General features: G+C 34.7%; 2 protein-coding genes across 3 annotated transcripts; one reads left to right on the forward strand and one right to left on the reverse strand.

The window, feature by feature from the left end:
* The first annotated feature begins 2,530 nt into the window (after nucleotides 1-2,530).
* On the forward strand, nucleotides 2,531-4,771 carry LOC113868691 (extensin). Of its 2 annotated transcripts, XM_027504511.1 has the most exons (8): nucleotides 2,640-2,933; nucleotides 3,013-3,117; nucleotides 3,205-3,331; nucleotides 3,409-3,480; nucleotides 3,562-3,613; nucleotides 3,714-3,741; nucleotides 3,790-4,050; nucleotides 4,152-4,361. In XM_027504511.1, the coding sequence occupies exons 1-8, from the start codon at nucleotides 2,888-2,890 to the stop codon at nucleotides 4,175-4,177; spliced, it is 717 nt and encodes a 238-aa protein (XP_027360312.1). In that variant the 5' UTR covers nucleotides 2,640-2,887; the 3' UTR covers nucleotides 4,178-4,361. The 2 variants fall into 2 exon arrangements, with proteins under 2 accessions (XP_027360311.1, XP_027360312.1); XM_027504510.1 differs by having other exon boundaries at nucleotides 2,531-2,933; nucleotides 3,714-4,050; nucleotides 4,152-4,771.
* Nucleotides 4,772-6,471: 1,700 nt separating this feature from the next.
* LOC113870334 (cyclase-like protein 2) lies at nucleotides 6,472-8,469 on the reverse strand. The gene is made up of 7 exons (XM_027506928.1): nucleotides 8,043-8,469; nucleotides 7,923-7,967; nucleotides 7,776-7,848; nucleotides 7,598-7,695; nucleotides 6,941-7,011; nucleotides 6,646-6,775; nucleotides 6,472-6,516 (listed from the first exon to the last, which is right to left on the reverse strand). Exons 1-6 carry the CDS (start codon nucleotides 8,467-8,469, stop codon nucleotides 6,650-6,652), a joined length of 840 nt encoding a protein of 279 aa, XP_027362729.1. The 3' UTR covers nucleotides 6,472-6,516; nucleotides 6,646-6,649.
* Between the last annotated feature and the right edge of the window lie 10,807 nt (nucleotides 8,470-19,276).

A 19,276-nucleotide genomic window follows, 5' to 3' on the forward strand; every position in this document is an offset into this window, starting at 1 on the left:
GCTTTCTTGTTTTCAAATGAATAAAAACATCTTTATAAGCCAATGCAACAACAAGCATGTGATAAGTAGAATTCCATCTTGTTTTGCAATCAAGTACAAGTTTCTTTGTAATGGAAACTTTGATTTGACGTGCTGCTTCCTTAAAGGTTTGTTCTCTTTTAGGTGTAGCTGTCCAAAAAGCAATACTACTTCTAACCTTCTCTATGCCATCTCCAAGAATATTTAAACCATCTTGAGCAATTAAATTGAGAATATGTGCACAACACCTCATATGAAATAATTGACCATCAAGCATAAGAGAAGAACAATCAAGTTTGTTTAGTAACAAACCAACAAGAGAATCATTTGTACTACAATTATCCAAAGTGATGGTAGATAACTTTCTATCAATATTCCAATCTAGCATGCATTCAACTAACACTTTAGATAGAGCTTCTGCCGTATGTGGACATTCCACATATACAAACCTATTAATGTAAAAATAAATTATATACATATATAAAAAAAATATTGAAATAATGCAAATAATTACTAAATGAATATATCATATAATGATCATAAAAATTATACCTTAATATGCGATTTTGCATATCCCAATCATCAGTAATGTAGTGAGCTGTGATAGCCATAAACCCTTTCTTTTGATTGCTAGCTGTCCACATGTCTGTTGTTAAAGCAATTCTACTTCTAATCATCTCTAAGAGTCCCATAGTCTTCAACTTTTCATTCTGATATATTTTGATAATGTCACCTTTTATTGTGTTCCGACTAGGAACCTTGAATAAAGGTTGGAGGCCTTCAGAATATGCTCTAAACCCCAAGTGGTCTACTATAGAAAGCGGATACTCATGAATTATTATCATAGAATCAAGATCTCTTCTAGATTGTTCTGGATCAAAGTGATAATTACTTAAATAAGTGGATGATCCGTCTACTTTCTTTTGTTTTCTCAATAAGATTGATTGTCTTATATCCTTATATGGCCTCCTCTTACAAGTTTGAAAGTGTTTATGCAAATGATTTGTTCCATCTGATCTTCTACCTGTCAGTTGCTTGTTACAATAATTGCATATAGTTTTTTCTTCCCCATTAATAATTTTTTTCTTAAAGTGATTTCATACAATCGACATCTTTCTTTTTTTTTTTCATCATGAGTTGCATCACAATTATCTCCATCCACCGAAATAGGAAGTGTATCAGACTGAGATTGAGATTGACCTCTAATATCAGAACTGTTACTCAGTCTAGAATCATTAAGTATACTTTTAGGAACATTTTCAGGTTGTGTGGGAGTAATGGAAATAATTGGAGAAGAGCTACTTTCAGATTCCTTTGAAGGAGTTACTCCACATATATTTTCCATTTGTTATTACCTATATAAAAGCAAGAACTTAAATAAAAAATCTTATTTAACCCAAGTCAATATAATATCACATAATTTTAATCACTAAATTTCTAAACATTTTGTATGTGTCATATATAAATAATTTTTTTTAAAAAAAATCAATCTCATATCAACTATATAATAATTAAATTATATTAGTCTAGTTAAACGATATAAAATAGTAAATAAATTTTTCTATTAAAAATATGAAAAAAAAACTATTTTTATGGTTTACTTTATTGATAAATATATTTTTATGTTAATCTTATAAAATAAATTCGATTAGATAGATTTTTATATATTTAAATATGCATTCTTTTATTTGAGTAACATAAATATTTATATTAAATTTCTCAACCTTTTATTTTGCATAGAAATTTTTTTGAAAATATAGTAGTATAAAATAAAATAAATATGACCTATAAAAAAAATCTGAACTGAGTAAAAAATATAAGATATGAAATTACATAAAATAAATAGTAAAATCTTTATCTTGACCAAAATTTTACAAAAGCATCCACAAAAACTTTCTAAAAAATAAAAGTAAGTTAGATTCTTGTTTTCTTAAATTATTAGTTCCTCAATTATAAGTAAAAAATTATTCAAACTAGAATATATGAAATTAAAACAATAAAAATAATTAAAAATATCAATAATAATTATAATAGAGTTTTAGGCTTACTTGTTGAAGACTTGTATTTGTATAAAATTTGTTGTACTCGATAGGCAAATTGTGAAGCAACTCATATGATTATATAATTGTCAATGATTATAAAAGAGACCTAGCCAAATATATAAAGTATTAACCCTAATTCTCTCTCGTTATGGACTTTTAGTTTAAGACCTTCTTCACATAAGTAGCATAATAATAATAATAATAATAATAATAATAATAATAATAATAATATATGCGAGTATGGGGTAGGGTGGGTACTTAGGTATCCATACCCGCCCCATCCCCATGAAAATTTGTGAGTATTTTTCTATACCTATACCCGTACTCATTTAGCGGGTAAATACCTTACCTGTTGAAGATAAATTTTACGGCTACTCATCGGTACTTTACCTAGTGTCATTCCTACTTTACATGATGATTTACACCAGACTATTTTTAAATGTAAAAAATTTAAACAGATGTAATGCTCTACGTTTGATTCCTTGTAGAAACAAGAACTGGAAAGTCAATTCTCATCCTCTTCACTTATTCTTGATGAACAAATAATGTCTATTTGCGCGTAAGACCAATTCGATTATCCGGTTGAGGAACAAATCAACTTGTTAATTTTCACGTTTTTGATAAGACTGATTACGAGTCTTCTCTTAAAATAGAAAAAGTCTTCTTATATATTTATACTTTTAATATAAAAAATTATTGTAATTATTTAAAACGAATTATATAACCTAATAGAAAAGGGATGGAAAGGACAATAGGCGGTTTGAAATTGAAGTTGAAAAGTGGATCGGCAGAGAAGTTGAACGATCGTGTTGCCCTTTGAATTGGTGATGATGTCGATAACAGGGATACAGGGGCAACCTCTTGAGGTTACGGGTAAGCAAATGCATGCTTTGTAATTGTGATTGTGACTCTCAATGTTTTGTAATTCTGAAGTAAGAATGAATGGAGGCAGTGGTGTCGTGTTCCAAGTTGAAGGACACAGAATGGATTTCAAGGCAAGATCCGTACGTTTGTGTTGAATATGGAAGCACCAAGTTCCGAACCAGAACCTGCACAGGTCAGCTTCATCTTATCTACTCCTTTGAGGATGGTTTTTTTTTTTTGGACTGAAATGGACATTGACCGGCGTTGACCTCTCTCTCAGACGGTGGAAAGAATCCCGTGTTTCAAGAGAAGTTCGTGTTTCCCCTCATTGAAGGCCTTCGGGAGCTCAATGTCTTCGTTTGGAACAGCAATACCCTCACCTTTGACGATTTTATCGGGAGCGGAAGGTATGCCCATGCCCTCACCCACCCCTCTTCTCATCCCTCTTCCTTTTTCTTCTCACTTTTTCTCTTTCCTCCTTCAGGATTCAACTGCACAAGGTTCTTTCTCAAGGTTTTGATGACTCTGCTTGGCCGCTTCAAACCAAAACTGGCAGGTTTCATGTCTAAAACCTCTGATCTCTCTACTGTTGATAATAAGGATAATTACCTCCCTTTTCATTCATTTACTTTGCCAGACACGCAGGTGAAGTGAAACTCATATTGCATTATGCTGCTCAAAATCAAAGGGTAAACTATATTTTCATTCATTTGTTTGTTTATTCAGATGATTAATTGGAGTGGAACAGTTTGTCATTAGTGACACTGTATTGGGATGACTTGATTTCAGAAATCAAACTCAGTCCATCCTCCTTCAGCACCTCAATATGCGACCCCTCAAGTCCCTTTGTATGGTACTTCCTACCCACCACCTCCCACTGCAGCTCCTTACCTTCCAACTGGATCTGTATCTGCTTACCAAGGTTCATACCCACCACCATCCACGCTTTCATACCCACCACCTCCCACTGCTTACCCTTCTTCATCTCCCTCTCCCTATTCTTCACATTCACCTGCCTATCCACCACCATCATACCCTGCATCATCTCCCTATCCTCCCCCTTCATATCCACCACCTTCTGCTTATCCTCCACCTCCATATCCGCCACCTGCAGGTTATCCTCCCGGTAATTCTTCTTTTCCTGATTGCTTTTCCTCTCCCCTCTCTTTCCCAACCTATTTATTTTGTTTTGCTTCTTTTCTCCTTCCTAATTAGATTCTTCTTCAGGAATATACCCTCCACCGCCATACTGACATGGATCTTCTACGTTCTCAAGCAAGGAAGCAACATGGCTTGTAGATGACTTGTATAATCTTCTCCCAGCTTTAGTTGTTATCAGGTGCCAAGGTTTTCAATGTTTCATGTATTTTACTTAAGGAGTATTTGTGTAAGATATTTATTTTCTAGTCATGACTTTCTTCTGTTAAAAAAGCTGAGATTGTCACTAGATTTATAGTCCTGATTCTTCTAATATCTCACTTTTAATATAAAATTAACGGTAATGATTGTTTCAAGTGTGAAAAGAAGAGCATGTGTATTAGATGGATTTGTGGAACGAAATTTTGATGCCACACTTAACAGGCACTTTGAAATTTGTTTGCCAATAGGAACTTCAGAGTTCCTTTCACTGATTGTTTAAACTCCCTCTAAATCAGTTTGAGTTTTTAGACGCATAGCTTGTGTAGTGTTTGTTCGTATTTTCTTTGGTAATTGGACATTTAATTGCGTCGGTATGGGTGAAACTTGAATTGCGGATCAAGATACTCAACTAGTAGGATTGAAGAGCGTCCATCAGATTACTCTATGTTGATTCCATGACCCAAAAGAACCAAAACCATCTAAATTCAAAATTATGTTTCAGGGATACGGTCAATGCATGAGTCCATTACATATGTACAACATATATTCAAAGATTATACGAGGTTATTCTGGTTAGTAGTGTCCACAGGTTGGTTTGTGTCAATTTTAAGAGAGAGGAAAGCCTTAATGATCAACATACATTGGTTTACCTTTTTTGTCAAATTTCAACCAAGTCAAGCTGATCAGGAATAGACTTATTGTCAATTGCATGTCAATCAATGCTACATTAAAGCAAGATTGTCGTTAAAAATAGGGGGGAAATGTAATAGGTTCCCTAAACTTACTTTTTTTTAAGTAGGTATTTTCAACTTTTAATTCAACGCTTTATACTATAGAGATTCATGCTCCAAGGTCGGGCAAAGTTTCGCAATCTCAATTGAAAAAGGGAACTTGTAGTACATTAGGAAATAACAATGCGAACAATATATGTACTTCAGCAAATCGAATAAACAGAGGACTAGAGGTATTCCGATCCAAAGGGGAATCACTTGATGACGATTTCATATCGGTGATTGGTACTAATGCACTTGACCTCTATGCATCTCCATGCTCTCGAATTTGACAAGCATTGTACATTCTTTGAAACGATTGATTTATTGCTTTCTGGAATTTAAATGGGTCCAGAGGTCGCAAAAAATTGTTTATTATGTGTTAAATAAACAATCTGAAATTGGGTTACCCTATCAAGAAAGGGATACTATTCTATTCAGCAAGTTATCCTCAACCTTCATCTAAAATTCCCCAGCCATCACGAATGAGCGTAAGAGCAATTTTGATGGCAATTACATATATTTATACATAAGAAACACCTTCATATATAATATAATCAGTAAAGTAGTATTAATTAACAACTATCATAAGGAAGTACCTTAAATAAGAAACCATATACAAATAAAAATGAGAATTAAATTTAAGTTAAAATTAAAAAAAAAAAGTTAACGAAGAGAGAATTTGTAAGACTTATTTAGCAATTTTAGGTTTATATTACTGGAAAGAGTTGTTGTTTGAGTTTAATACACATATATATTCTATCATAGTGGGACCATGTAAAAAGGTAAATTTAAGCATTATTGGTGTTCAACCGTTAAAATTTACCCTTAGCCCGTTAGTTCCAGAGCCAATTTTGTAGGAAGTAATAGTTTAATCAATGCGTCCAACTTTAGTTCTTGTGAAAGTAAAACTACAGCTGTTAATCAAGATATGCAAAAGTCAATTTTCGTTCAAACAAGCTCTCTAAGACATTACAAGCTGGCAAGACAAGGAAGCTCAAAAAAACTCTTCGGCCACATCCCTTTGCCTGTCACCTCACACTTGCTCCAATCAGAAGAATTTTCCGTAAATATCAAATGAATTACAAAAGGCCAAAAAATAACTTTCCTCCACACTCTCACTGCAGAAATTTCCATGTAAACAAATCCAAACATCGATTCATTTGTCTATTTGAAGTATGTTTCAATCATTTTCGTGTTTTTTCGTTTTTTTGAATTTTATATTTTACATGACATGTACGTTTCTTCATTCTTGAAATGATTTATTGGAGCGTTTATGCGCCCACGTTACTTAATACCGTAGAGTGCCAGTATATATATACAGGCACTCTATTTATTTCATTCCAACTTTCAGAAAACTACATTCAACCAAATGGAATTATGACGATTGCTGCACCCGTTTTCAAGCATAAACCTTTGATAACAGGATATCCTAGCATTTGGGTTGCTGTTTCCTGAACCAGCTGTTTCGAAATTCAATGTTAGCCGTTGAACCATTGATTCGAAGTGATGATAAGAATGCAATCAATTCATCAACGAAACAACTTGTAATAGATGTCCCAACCCTCTTCAAAGTCACTCGTAAATTGTACCTTGTTATTTGATGAGAATGCATCTTATCGGCGATCCCTCAGCACCAGTTAACCTAAGAGGTAAGCAATGGACTGTATATATTCCTGCTTCCACATCATCAAGCTTCAGGCCTTCCACGATAATGACTTCCTAAAACATTGACTTGTTAGTGTATGCTTCTTATTTATGCAACAAACATGTGTAATAATATGCTTTGACTCGGTGTCATTCAAGATAATATAGATATTAACTAGCTAACGAATAGTGAAACATGGCACTTATAATTCCTCAACCAGAAATTAAAAATTTTCTTACCCTGCCTTCCAGAAAAACAAGGTGCGCTGGAATCAAGTGATCAAAAGCAGCAATCGATATGTAATCGATTCCTACAATTGCATCGCATAAAATGTGTATGTCATTGCAGCACAGTTGGGAAAGAAAAAGAAAACAAATGTTTGAAAAATTAGCGAAGCACTGTGGTCCCGATGTTAAAATCATAGTAAGGTCAAGATTCAGAGTAATCTTTTCCCGTAAAAAGATCCACAACAAAAGAAATGGTAAGCAACTAGTTAACCATTGGGATTTGGGATGACCCTTTTACAATCCTCTGTCTGTAAACTAATACCAATATCAAACTCACCCTTATATTGAAATAATATACTAGAGACAGCATAAATATTAGGGCATATCTTGCTAGTTGACTACATTCTTATAATTATACTGGGTTAATTAGGAAAAGGAAAAATGACATTATGGTATAATATACAATTATCTCTTTCCCTCACTTTTAATTCTTTTCTATACACATACAAAAAAAAAAAAATACACTTCAAAATCAAAGAAAACAACTTTTTATTGTCTCATTTTAATGTTGACAATTTCTTATCTTTTTTCAAAATTTATCTAATCTCATGGGACAGAGAAATCGTGGGAAAAGTAGCCCGAACCCGGAAAATCGTGTTTATGCGTTACCTACGAGCTTGACGTCAGTGTTCTCCACTAACCATTTTGCCCCATCCACTGTGAATCCCACATAGCTTGTGTCAAATTCCTTCTGATACATTAGCCGCCTAATAATTCTAAGAGTGATTAGTTCCACATTCGACTTCTAGCAAGCAAACTACATATTTAAAAATATTGTAAAGAGTACCTCTCGGTATTTAGTGTTCGGAAGAGCACGCGACGTACGCCCCTTGGAATATTCAGTGACTTCATAACATGAGCTGGAAAAGAAAACATTGAACGGCATGTAATAATAATTAAGGTGGAAGAAAGAAAACATCTTACAATTACATACCTGTAATGTTTTGATGTCTTGGTACATGGACTAGCAGTGCAGGGCCTACGTGGATGATAGAGAAGAGAAACATGAGGAAGCATAAAGAATTGATGAGTTGGCATTTAATGGGTCACTTACCATTAAGGAGAAGTAAGTCGAGAGAGTCGACATCAAAACCAGCATGGAAGTAGTGATCGAAAACGTGTCCGGGAGCATCGACATGGGTGCCACTGTGAGCAGGAAGCTTGAATTCGGAGAAATTAGCCACAGAACCGTTTTTCATGCTTCTTCTGAGCCACAGGAACTGCCCAAGACTCTCCTTAGATTCCCACGCTGGCATCTGCGCATGGTACCTGTGACTGATGTCAATGATTCTTCCATTGTCGTACTCTTCTCGCCTATCAGGGATAAGCTCCTGATTACCCTCCGCTGCACAGAACTCATCAGCTGCTAACCCAACGCAGAAGGAGAAGGCCAAGACAATTGTCAGAGAATTGGAGTGTCGCTTCATCTTCATCTTCATCTTCTTCGTTTTGCCAGCAACGTTGTTATCATTATTTTCCATTCTCGCCAACGCCCAATCAATATTACAATCGCCCTTTCTCTCTTTATCCCCGAGTCAACGAAGTGGCCTCTTTAGTCTCCCCACTTGGATTATGTTATTAATCATAGTTCAGGGAAGGTTGATATCTATCTAATTCATAAAAGTTAATTATTAATATTTTTAATTAAAAATAACTTATTCATCACATAATTAAAACCAAGCATGCACTAGCATTATTGATTTTTTATTTTCTTTACCTTAACAGTAGTCTTATTAAAAAATATATAACCTGGAATATTTTACTAACAAACATATACAAAGAGAAATTTTTTATAAATTATTTAATTAATTAATTGATAGTAAATAAATTAAATAAGTTATGTATAATTTTAATATAATATTAAGTGTTATTTTAAATCATTTAACACAAATCAATTAGTGGTACAACTAATTTGTTAAATAATTTAAATTTTATAAATAATTTATGCAGCTATAAGCTTTCTATTAGTTTCATAGTTAGAAGTTATAAGCTCACAATTTTTAGTTTATATATCAAACATAGCCTTAATAAGTTCTTTGTCATTATTTTTATAAAAAAAGAGAGTGAATGTTTAAAACTAAAAATTGTAGTAATAATATAATTTTATTTTTTTGCTATTGTTGTTAAATTACAATTTAGTCTCTAAATAATTTTCAATTTTTCTTAATTTTATAATGGATATAAACAAACCTATTTAAACTAAATTTATTAAATTTGATCTTACATCAAATACTTAATTTTAATCAAATTAATGGAATTGTCATCACTTAATTAAAATTAACTACAATAGTACACGTACACGTACACCTACTATCTAATATTTATGAAAAATGGTAACTTTATTAGATGCACCATGACATATCATACAAGTGCTAAATGCATTTCATACATGACAATATAGCGCTAGGTGTAGAAAATAATAAATTTGTCCTTAAGGCCATTAAAGCTAATATATAGCAGGAATTTCCAAACTAAGATATGTTTTCCTTACTCACAAAACTCTAACTCTACCAAATTTTTCTAAATTATTGGAGTGTTTTTTTGTAGGAAAATCCCTCACTGAGGAGACTAAACCATTATGAGAGATCGCTAACAACCCCTCGCCAAACTTACTAGAGCATTATGAAAGACCACTAGCAACCTTTATCAACCTTCAAAAATCACTAGTATCAAGTGTTTAGGCTACCCTCAATACTCAGGTACGAACCATTAAGGGTTTTATGAGTAAGGATTGTAAAAAGCTGTTAAAGTTATGCGGAAGCGAATAATAGATCAATTAATACTAATCTCCAGCCATTGCAAGTTGATTCGCGATCAAAGTTTTCGGTCTTTTCAAATCTCCACTCACTTAATCACGATGATGTGTATTATTTTAAAGGAGGAGAGGATTCAGGTGACCTAAAACCATGAGAGTGTGAAATATTTATAGGACTTTGCTCATCATAAAGCCCAATTCAAAAATTAACAGAGGCAACATCTGCATAAAATAAAAACTGAATGTTGTTAATGGATATATTGATCACATTATGTTCCTATTTTTATGTTCCTTAAAGATAGGAACTAAAACTAAATGGGTTGCTAACATTCTCCCACTTGATCCATTAATCTCATTATCAACCATAACAAGAAACCAAATATATGAATCATGGTGACAGTTTCTCCAATAGTGAGTATTATCTCTCATGTATCACAGTATACTAAATTTCTCAACACTAGCTCTCAACTTAATGAATAAACCACATGTTCATTCAAGGTTAAATTAAAACGATATTTCTCAAACAAACAAAAGTGTGCACAAAACGAAAGGGAAAACATCAAGTCTGAAAAAAAAGTCTTATAAAAAATAATAAAGGTACCCATAATGATTGTCACATCATGGAACCAAGTCCCATTCGTGTTACATGATCCTTAAAATTCTTTGGTGGCATGCCTTTAGTCAAAGGATTGACAATCATCAACTCAGTGCTAATGTGTTCAATGACCACTTTCTTTTCCTTAACACGTTCTCTTATGGCTAAATATTTGATATCGATGTGTTTACTTCAACTTTCACTCTTGTTATTATTAGCTACAAATACTGCAGCAGAGTTATCATAGTACGCCTTCAATAGCCTAGATACAAAGTCCACAACTCTAAGCCTAGATATAAAACTCTTCAACTATACACCATGTGAGATAGCCTCAAAACAAAAAACGAATTCAGCCTCCATAGTGGAAGTAGCAGTCAAGGTCTCCTTCACACTACTCCAAGACACAGCTTTACAGGCTAGCATTAAAATGTAACTAGATGTAGATTTCCTGGTATCAATGTAGCCAGCAAAGTCTGAGTCAGAATAGCCTATCACTTCCAAAGCATCAGTTCGTCTGTACATAAGCATGTAATCCTTTGTTCCTTGAAGATATCTCATTACTTTCTTTGCAGCTTTCCAATGATCAACACCTGGATTGCTCTGATATCTTCCTAAAACTTCAACCGCAAATGCAATGTCAGGTTTAGTGCAAACTTGAGCATACATAAGACTTCCAACAGCTAAAGCATACAAAATATTTTTCATGTGTTCCTGCTCAAGGTCATTTTTTGCAGATTGACTCAATTCAAGCCTGTCACTCTTCACAATGGGAGCTACACTTGGTGAACAATCTTTCATGTTAAACATTTCTAAAACCTTGTTAATATAGGTCTCTTGAGACAAACCCAAAATGCCTCGAGATCTTTCTCTATGGATTTTGATGCCTATGACATGAGGAGCCTCACCCATATCTTTCATATCAAATTACTTTGAGAGAAATTGTTTCATTTCATATAGCATAACTTATCATTAGTCGCAAGCAAAATATCATCCACATATAAAACAAGAAAACAAATCTTACTCTCACTAACCTTCAGATATATACGTTGATCCATGATGTTTTCTTCAAAACCAAATGAAGACACGACTTCATAAAATTTTAGATATCATTGACGGGAGGCTTGTTTTAATCCTTATATAGATTTATTAAGCTTGCAGACTAAATGTTCACTGTTACTAGAGAAGAATCCTTCAGGTTGTTTCATGTAAACCTCTTCTTCTAGATCACCATTGAGGAACGTCGTCTTCACATTCATTTGATGTAACTCAAGGTTAAAATGAGCTACCAATGTCATAATTACTCGAAGAGAATCCTTTTTAGACACAGGAGAAATGGTCTCCTTATAATCGATTCCTTCCCTTTGAGTGAATCCTTTGGTGACAAGTCTTGCCTTATGTCTCTCAATGTTGCCTTGTGCATCTTTCTTGGTTTTGAAGACCCACCCAGATCCAATGACTTTTACATCATCAGACAACTCAACGAGATTCCAGACTTTGTTAGATTCTATAGAATCCATCTCATCTTTCATGGCATTGTACCATAAATCCGATTCCTTAGAACTCATGGCTTGTGAAAACGTTTCAGGATCATTTTTGACTCCTACGTTATAATCTGATTCTTGTAAATACACCACATAGTCACTAGAAAAATTGTCGACTTTCTGACTCTAGTAGATCTTCTTAATGTTATCTCATTATCTTGATGAGGAACTTGTTGTTCAACCACTTCCTCAACTAGTTGATCAATGTTTACTTGTGGCTCCTCGTCAATAACTTAATCTACCAAATCATATTCAACAGCTTGTGGAACTTGGATAACTGGTTGTCTAATACGCTCTTGAACTGGAGGAGCATGAATGACTACCAATCTATCATTTGACTCAGAGGGCTTAGCTTTATAATGATCTGTTTCAATAGCAGTGTCTTGAATCAGGTCACTTCCACTAATCAAATATCAACGTTTACTTGTGGCTCCTCATCAATAACTTGATCTACCAAATCATATTCAACAGCCTGTGGAACTTGGATAACTAGTTGTCTAATATGCTCTTGAACTGGAGAAGCATGAATGAGTACCAATTTATCATTTGACTTAGAGGGATTAGCTTTATAATGATCTATTTCAAGAGTAGTGTCTTGAATCAGGTCACTCCCACTAATCAAATATCAACGTTTACTTGTGGCTCCTTGTTAATAACTTGATCTACCAAATCATATTTAACAGCTTGTGAAACTTGGATAACTGGTTGTCTAATACGCTCTTGAACTGGAGGAGCATGAATGAGTACCAATCTATCATTTGACTCAAAGGGCTTAGCTTTATAATGATATGTTTCAAGAGTAGTGTCTTGAATCAGGTCACTCCCACTAATCAAATCATTTTCAAGAAACTTTGCATTTCTTGATTCCACAATTCGAGTGCTACGTGATGGACAATAAAATTTATACCCTTTGGATTTTGCAGCATATCTAATGAAATACCCACTAACAGTCCTAGGGTCAAGTTTCTTCTCTTGTGGGTTATAAATTCTCACTTCAGACGGACATCCCAAAATGCGTATATGTCGCAAATTAGGTTTCCAACCTTTGAATAGTTCAAAAGGTGTCTTTGAGACAGCCTTAGTTGGAACACTGTTTAATACATACACAACTGTCTTAAGTGCTTCCACAAGAATTGAGGAAGCCTTGCATTGCTCCTCATGCTTCTCACCATGTCCATCAAAGTTCGATTCCTTCTTTTTGCCACACTATTTTGATATGGAGAACCAGACATAGTGTACTGGACAACAATCCCATGTTCTTGAAGAAATTTCATAAATGAACCAAGTGCTTGTCCATTCTCTGTGTATCTACCATAGTATTCTCCATCTCAATCTAATCTCATAATCTTAATTTTCTTTCCACATTGTAGCTCTACTTCAGCCTTGAAAACTTTAAAGACATTCAATGCATCATCTTTAGAACGAAGCAAGTAGAGATACATATATCGTGAGTAATCATCTATGAACGTGATAAAATATCCCGGACTACTTGCGTCCATGTCTGGACAACAAATATATGTATGAATGATCTCTAACAGGTTTGAATTCCTCTTGGCACCAGTTTTAGACTTGTTAGTTTGCTTACCCTTAATGCAATCCACACAAGTCTCAAAATCAGTAAAGTCCAAAGCTCTAAGTACTCCTTCATTTACTAATCGCTTAATTCTCTCAATGGAAATGTGTCCCAATCTCTGATGCCACAACATAGATGATTCCTCATTCACAACAAATTGTTTCACCCCAATAGTAACGTGCATAGAATTATGAGTGGCATTATTTTGCAAAGTAATAGAATAAAGACCATCACATAGTTTGCCAAAAGCAACAATTTGGGATTTATTTAATAAAGTAAAACCAGAGTGCAAAAAATTAAGGAAAAAATCCAAAGGTGCAAGTCTTGAAATTGAAATCAAATTCTTAGAAAAACTAGGAACATAAAATGTCTTTTCTAAATTTAAAACAAACCCACTACTTAAAGTCAAATTGCACGTCCCAACGGCCTCCACATGTGAACTCATCCTATTTCCTGAGTAAATGCATCGCTCACTTCCCACTGGCCTCCTTGGGTTTTGCATAACCTGCAAGGTATTACAAACATGGATTGTAGAACCAGAATCAATCTACCATGTGTCATGATTAATATCAACCATATTAGATTCATAACAAATAAAAGCAAATAAATTACCCTTCTTGTCCAGCCAAGTCTTGAATTTCAGGCAGTCTTTCTTCATGTATCATTTCTTTTTATAAAAGAAACACTTTGACTCCTTCTTTATGTCCAGCTGAACAGAAATCTTTCCCTTATGATTAACTTGATTTTTTTTACTCTTCGCAAAAGTGGTCAAGTTCACACTCTCCCATTCTTCCATCAGTAACATTTTCTTTTCTTGAGCACACATGGTCAACAATTCATTAACAGACCACTTATCCTTATGTGTGTTATAAGAGATCTTAAAGGGGGCATATTCATGAGGCAAGGTGCATAAAATATAGTGTACCAAGAAGGAATCTAACATGGTAACCTCTGAAGCTTTCAGTAGAGCCACTATATCCCTTAAGCGCATGATGTGATCACGCACTCCTCTAATTCCAGTGAGCTTCATGGATGAAAATTGCATTAAAAGGGTGCTAACAAGAGATTTATCAGAAGTAGTAAATTGCTCATCAATGACCTTCAATAAATCCTTGACTTTATTATGCTGATCGATAGAACTCCGAATACCAGCAGAAATGTTGGTCTTTATGAAAGTCACGGAAAGACGATTAGATCTCTCCTACTTTTCATAAAGATCAACTGCATTTGGAGTGCTAGTCTCAATAATTGTCAGTGATTCATCCTTCCTAATAGCATAATCAATGTCCATCTAATCCAAATGGAGAAGAATTCTTTCCTTCCAGATATTATAATTGTCACCTCTTAACTCGGGAATACCATATTTGATATAAAAAATATTCACAGATTGAGAAATTGCAGAGTTCAAAATACCATATGCTTATCATAATTTGAAGATAAAATAAATATCATGTTTTACCAATGCAAACATGCTTTAATTCATTAATCAAATGACATAAAACTATAAAAGAAATTAGGCATACAAATTAATAATATCGTGCTAAACAATCATAAGAAAGGATATATATAGCTTTCAGAATCACACATATGACAAAGATAAGAATTTGGTTTAATGGCAGTCATTTTAGTTTATCTAACAGAATAGTATCCAAAATTGATTGTGCAGATTTCAATTGTAAATATTTCTGTTATGATCCTAGAATATCTCCGAGATTGATATGACCTGTAAATATCTCCTAGATTGATATGAGCTGTAATTTCATAGGTAGTATATATATTTGTATCTTTTGCTGAAGTCAATACACAGAAATTCACAATCAGATTCCTATTGTGTCGTATATTTTTCTCTTCCTTTATTCTTTATATGGTATCAGAGCTCCCTTCTGGAGCTCTACATTTCGTCCTCCCATGTCTACCTCACCTCCCTCAAGTCCAAAGCCACACGACAGTCCTAAGAAGAACGATGCTTCTGACCCCACTCTCAATCCTTCCAGCCCGTATTTTATCCATCCTAACGAAGGCCCTTCTTCTGTGTCCATCATCCCCGTGCTTGATGACACCAACTATCAGTCATGGTCTTGCGCTGTCCGGATGGCTCTCATCTCCAAGAACAAAATGGCTTTTCTTCTTGGCACTCTCCCTGCTCCTCAGGTCGATGAACCTCTTTATTCTGCTTGGGAGAGATGCAACACCCTCATCATGTCCTAGCTATTAAACTCCATATCTCCTTCCATCGCTCAAAGTGTCATTTTCCTTGAGTGTGCTACTGATATTTGGGACGATCTTCGTGAACGTTTCTCTCAGGGAGATCTCCTTCGTATTGGAGAGCTTGAAGAAGAAATTTATGGACTTTCTCAAGGTAATTGCCCTGTTTCTGAGTTTTATACTGCCTTGAAAACTTTATGGGAGGAACTTGATAATTATCGCCCTTTTCCATCTTGTTCTTGTGAGGCTAAAACATACCACCAGCAGGATTTCATCATCAGATTTTTAAAAGTTCTGGATGAACGCTTCTCTGTTGTGCGTTCTCAAATCTTGCTTAAGGAGCCGTTACCGGCGATCAACTATGTCTTTTCCATGGTCGTTCGACAAGAACGTCAACTCACTGCTATTTCTTCACATCCTGCTGAGCTCAACAACTTTGTCAATGTCATCAATAATTTTGGTAAAGGTCGCGGTGGTCCTGGTTCCTCCTCCAACAACAAGAATGCTTCCAACAAAAAATGCTCCTATTGTCATCGTTCAGGTCACACCATTGACATGTGCTGGGGAAAGCATGGTTATCCTCCAGGTCATCCGTGATATCCTAGCCGCCCTCGGTTCAACAACCGTGAATCTTCTGCTACTTTAGTTCACAACGTCGCAGCTATTGACCCGGTGGAGGGAGGCACAGTAGAACACACAGCTCAAGCTTCCCAAGGTCCTATCACTTTGACCCAAGCCCAATAACAATCCCTAATGGCTTTGCTCTAACAATCCAAGTCTACTTCTGATTATGAAGGGTCCAACCTTGTCCAGCCTAATAGGGCGAACTTCACTCAAGCCTATAATAACCCAAAACACTCAGAATCTAGCGGTATCTCTTTTATTTTTGTGCAACACAAAACACTTCATACACAACACTTTTCACACCACTCATACACGTATTGTGCCCTGGATCATAGATTCAGGAGCCACAGACCATATTACTTCCTCTTTAGATTATTATTCAAGTTATTCCAAAATAAATCCTATTCAAATTAATTTGCCAAATAATTCCATTGTCACTGCCTATATTTCTAGAACAATAATTTTTTCTCCAAATTTTATTCTTCATAATATTCTTTTTGTTCCAGATTTTCATTTTAATCTTCTATCTACATCTAAATTGCTCAAGACTCGTAAATACGCTCTTATTTTTGATGATTTTGTTTGCACTATACAGGAAAAGCGTTCGTTGGAGATGATTGGTTTAGCTAATTTAAAACAAGCTCTATATCATCTAGACGTCAATAAAGAAGCCAAAATTCTTTAACCCGAGCAATTTCCCCTCACCAACTGTATTGTTCACACCATCTCTTCTTCCAACCTTTGACATTTTAGGCTAGGGCACCTTTTAGGGAATCGTTTAAATATGTTGCATGAACAATTTCCTTTTATTCCAAGTCATGTTAATGAAAATTGTGACATTTGTCATTTTGCTAAACAAAGAAAATTATCTTATAGTCCTAGTAATAATAGAGTTTTAAAAATATTTGCGTTGGTTCATATGGATATTTGGGGCCCTTTTTCAAAAATATCAATTCATAGAGAAAAATATTTTTTAACTATTGTGGATGATTTTAGTAGATACACTTGGATAGTCTTGTTAAAATCCAAATCCGAAGTCAAGATGCATATCAAAATTTCATTGCTTTAATTGAAAACCAATTAAAATAAAAAATAAATGTATATGTTCTAATAATGGACCTGAATTTTTTTCTCAAAGATTTATTTGCTACTAAGGGTATCATCCATCAAACTAGTTGTGTTTACACACCTCAACAAAATGGATGCGTTGAAAAAAAACACCAACATATTCTTAATGTTGCGTGTGCCCTTATGTTTCAATCTCAAATACCCAAGAATTTATGGTCATATGCTATAAAGCATTTTGTTTTCGTCATTAATAGAATACCATCTCCCATTACTAACAAACAAACTCCTTATGAATTTTTGCACAATCAATTTTGGATACTATTCTGTAAAAACCAGATTTTTCAATGTTTAAAGTATTTGGATCTTTGTGTTATGCCTCTACTAATGGTCCTTATCATAAATTTCATCCTAGATCTAGACAAGGTGTTTTTCTTAGGTACCAAACTGGAACAAAAGGGTACATCATTTTGGATTTTCAATCAAAAGAAATATTTGTGTCAAGAAATGTCACATTTTATGAAATTATTTTTCCATAGTTCAACATAATCAGATTCACAGGGAGGCCCAACGTGATTTTTTGCCTAAGCCTACTAATGTCCAATCTCTTGATAATGAAAGCCCTATACAAATGACCAATCTAGAGCCAATTCCTACTAACACCATCCAATTACCTAACCTTATCCCATCTCCAAACCAACACTCATCACCTATTCTCTCTCCATCATCCACGATTTCTTCTCCCTCATCTCTGTCAACACAATTTCGACCTCCTCCACAAATTTCTCAGCCCATCACTCCATCACCCATGATTTCTGATTCACCTTCCTCTCCTTTAGACACCATCACGCACCATAGCCATAGCCCTGCGTCTATTCCTTTTGTCCCTCGCCGTTCCTCTCGTTTCAGGCAGCCAAATGTACGTATAATTGATTATATTTGCAACATTCAAGCACGACCAAATCAATCACCATCAACATGCTTGTATCTTATTCAATCTATTATGTCTTATTCTGATTTGTTTGAGTCTGAGCGTTGTTACATCATGAACCTATCCTCTGAGGTTGAGCCGCGAAGCTATAATGAAGCAGTCTTGAGTCCTTGTTGGGTTGAAGCCATGAAGGATGAAATTGAGGCTTTAAAGATCAACAACACCTGGGAAATAGTTGATACTCCAGCAAACATCAAACCCATAGGTTGCAAATGAGTTTACAAAATTAAGAGGAAACCGGATGGAAGTGTAGAACGGTACAAGGCGCGTTTGGTTGCAAAGGGCTTCTCTCAGGTTGAAGGAATTGACTTCTTTGAAACATTTTCCCCAGTGGTGAAAATGACCACCATTCGTGTCATTCTTGCTTTAGCTTCAACCTATAAATGGCAGCTTCAACAATTTAATGTGAGTAATGCTTTTCTTCATGGGGACTTGTCTGAAGAAGTTTATATGACTATTTCTCAAGGGTTGCGTGGTCATGGCTTTTCTCGATGTTGTAAACTCAAAAAATCCCTCTACAGGCTCAGACATGTCAGTCGCAAATGGTACGAAAAGCTCTCTAATCTGCTCCTGTCATTTGATTACAAACAATCTCATGCTGATCATAGTTTGTTCATCAAACATCATGGAGATGATTTTACTGCTTTGTTAATATACGTGGATGACATTGTCTTAACTGGAAATTATGTCATTGAAATAGCACGAATCAAACGTGTCCTTCAAACAAATTTTTGAATTAAGGATTTAGGAGCATTAAAGTACTTTTTGGGCATGGAAATAAATCATTCTGACGATGGCATATATGTCTCTTAGCGGAAATATTGTCTTGAGCTACTTGCTGATTCTGGTATGTTAGGTTGCAAACCTTGTTCAACTCCTATGAATAGTTTGTTACGATTACGTCAAGATGACTTTAGTGCACTGCTTGATGATCCTTTA

The sequence above is a fragment of the Abrus precatorius genome, unplaced genomic scaffold, assembly GCF_003935025.1.
Source record: "Abrus precatorius isolate BTA unplaced genomic scaffold, Abrus_2018 Scaffold6, whole genome shotgun sequence".
Taxonomy (NCBI): Eukaryota; Viridiplantae; Streptophyta; class Magnoliopsida; order Fabales; family Fabaceae; genus Abrus; species Abrus precatorius.

Excerpts from the sequence above, each read along its gene's own strand:
- LOC113868691 (XM_027504510.1), top strand. The coding sequence starts at position 2,888 with ATGATGTCGATAACAGGGATACAGGGGCAACCTCTTGAGGTTACGG. Across the intron at positions 3,332-3,408 it reads GATTTTATCGGGAGCGGAAG|GATTCAACTGCACAAGGTTC; the intron begins GTATGCCCATGC and ends TTCCTCCTTCAG. Across the intron at positions 3,481-3,561 it reads CTTCAAACCAAAACTGGCAG|ACACGCAGGTGAAGTGAAAC; the intron begins GTTTCATGTCTA and ends TTACTTTGCCAG.
- LOC113870334 (XM_027506928.1), bottom strand. The coding sequence starts at position 8,469 with ATGGAAAATAATGATAACAACGTTGCTGGCAAAACGAAGAAGATGAAG. Across the intron at positions 7,968-8,042 it reads CGACTTACTTCTCCTTAATG|GCCCTGCACTGCTAGTCCAT; the intron begins GTAAGTGACCCA and ends TCATCCACGTAG. Across the intron at positions 6,776-6,940 it reads TTGTTTTTCTGGAAGGCAGG|GAAGTCATTATCGTGGAAGG; the intron begins GTAAGAAAATTT and ends TCAATGTTTTAG.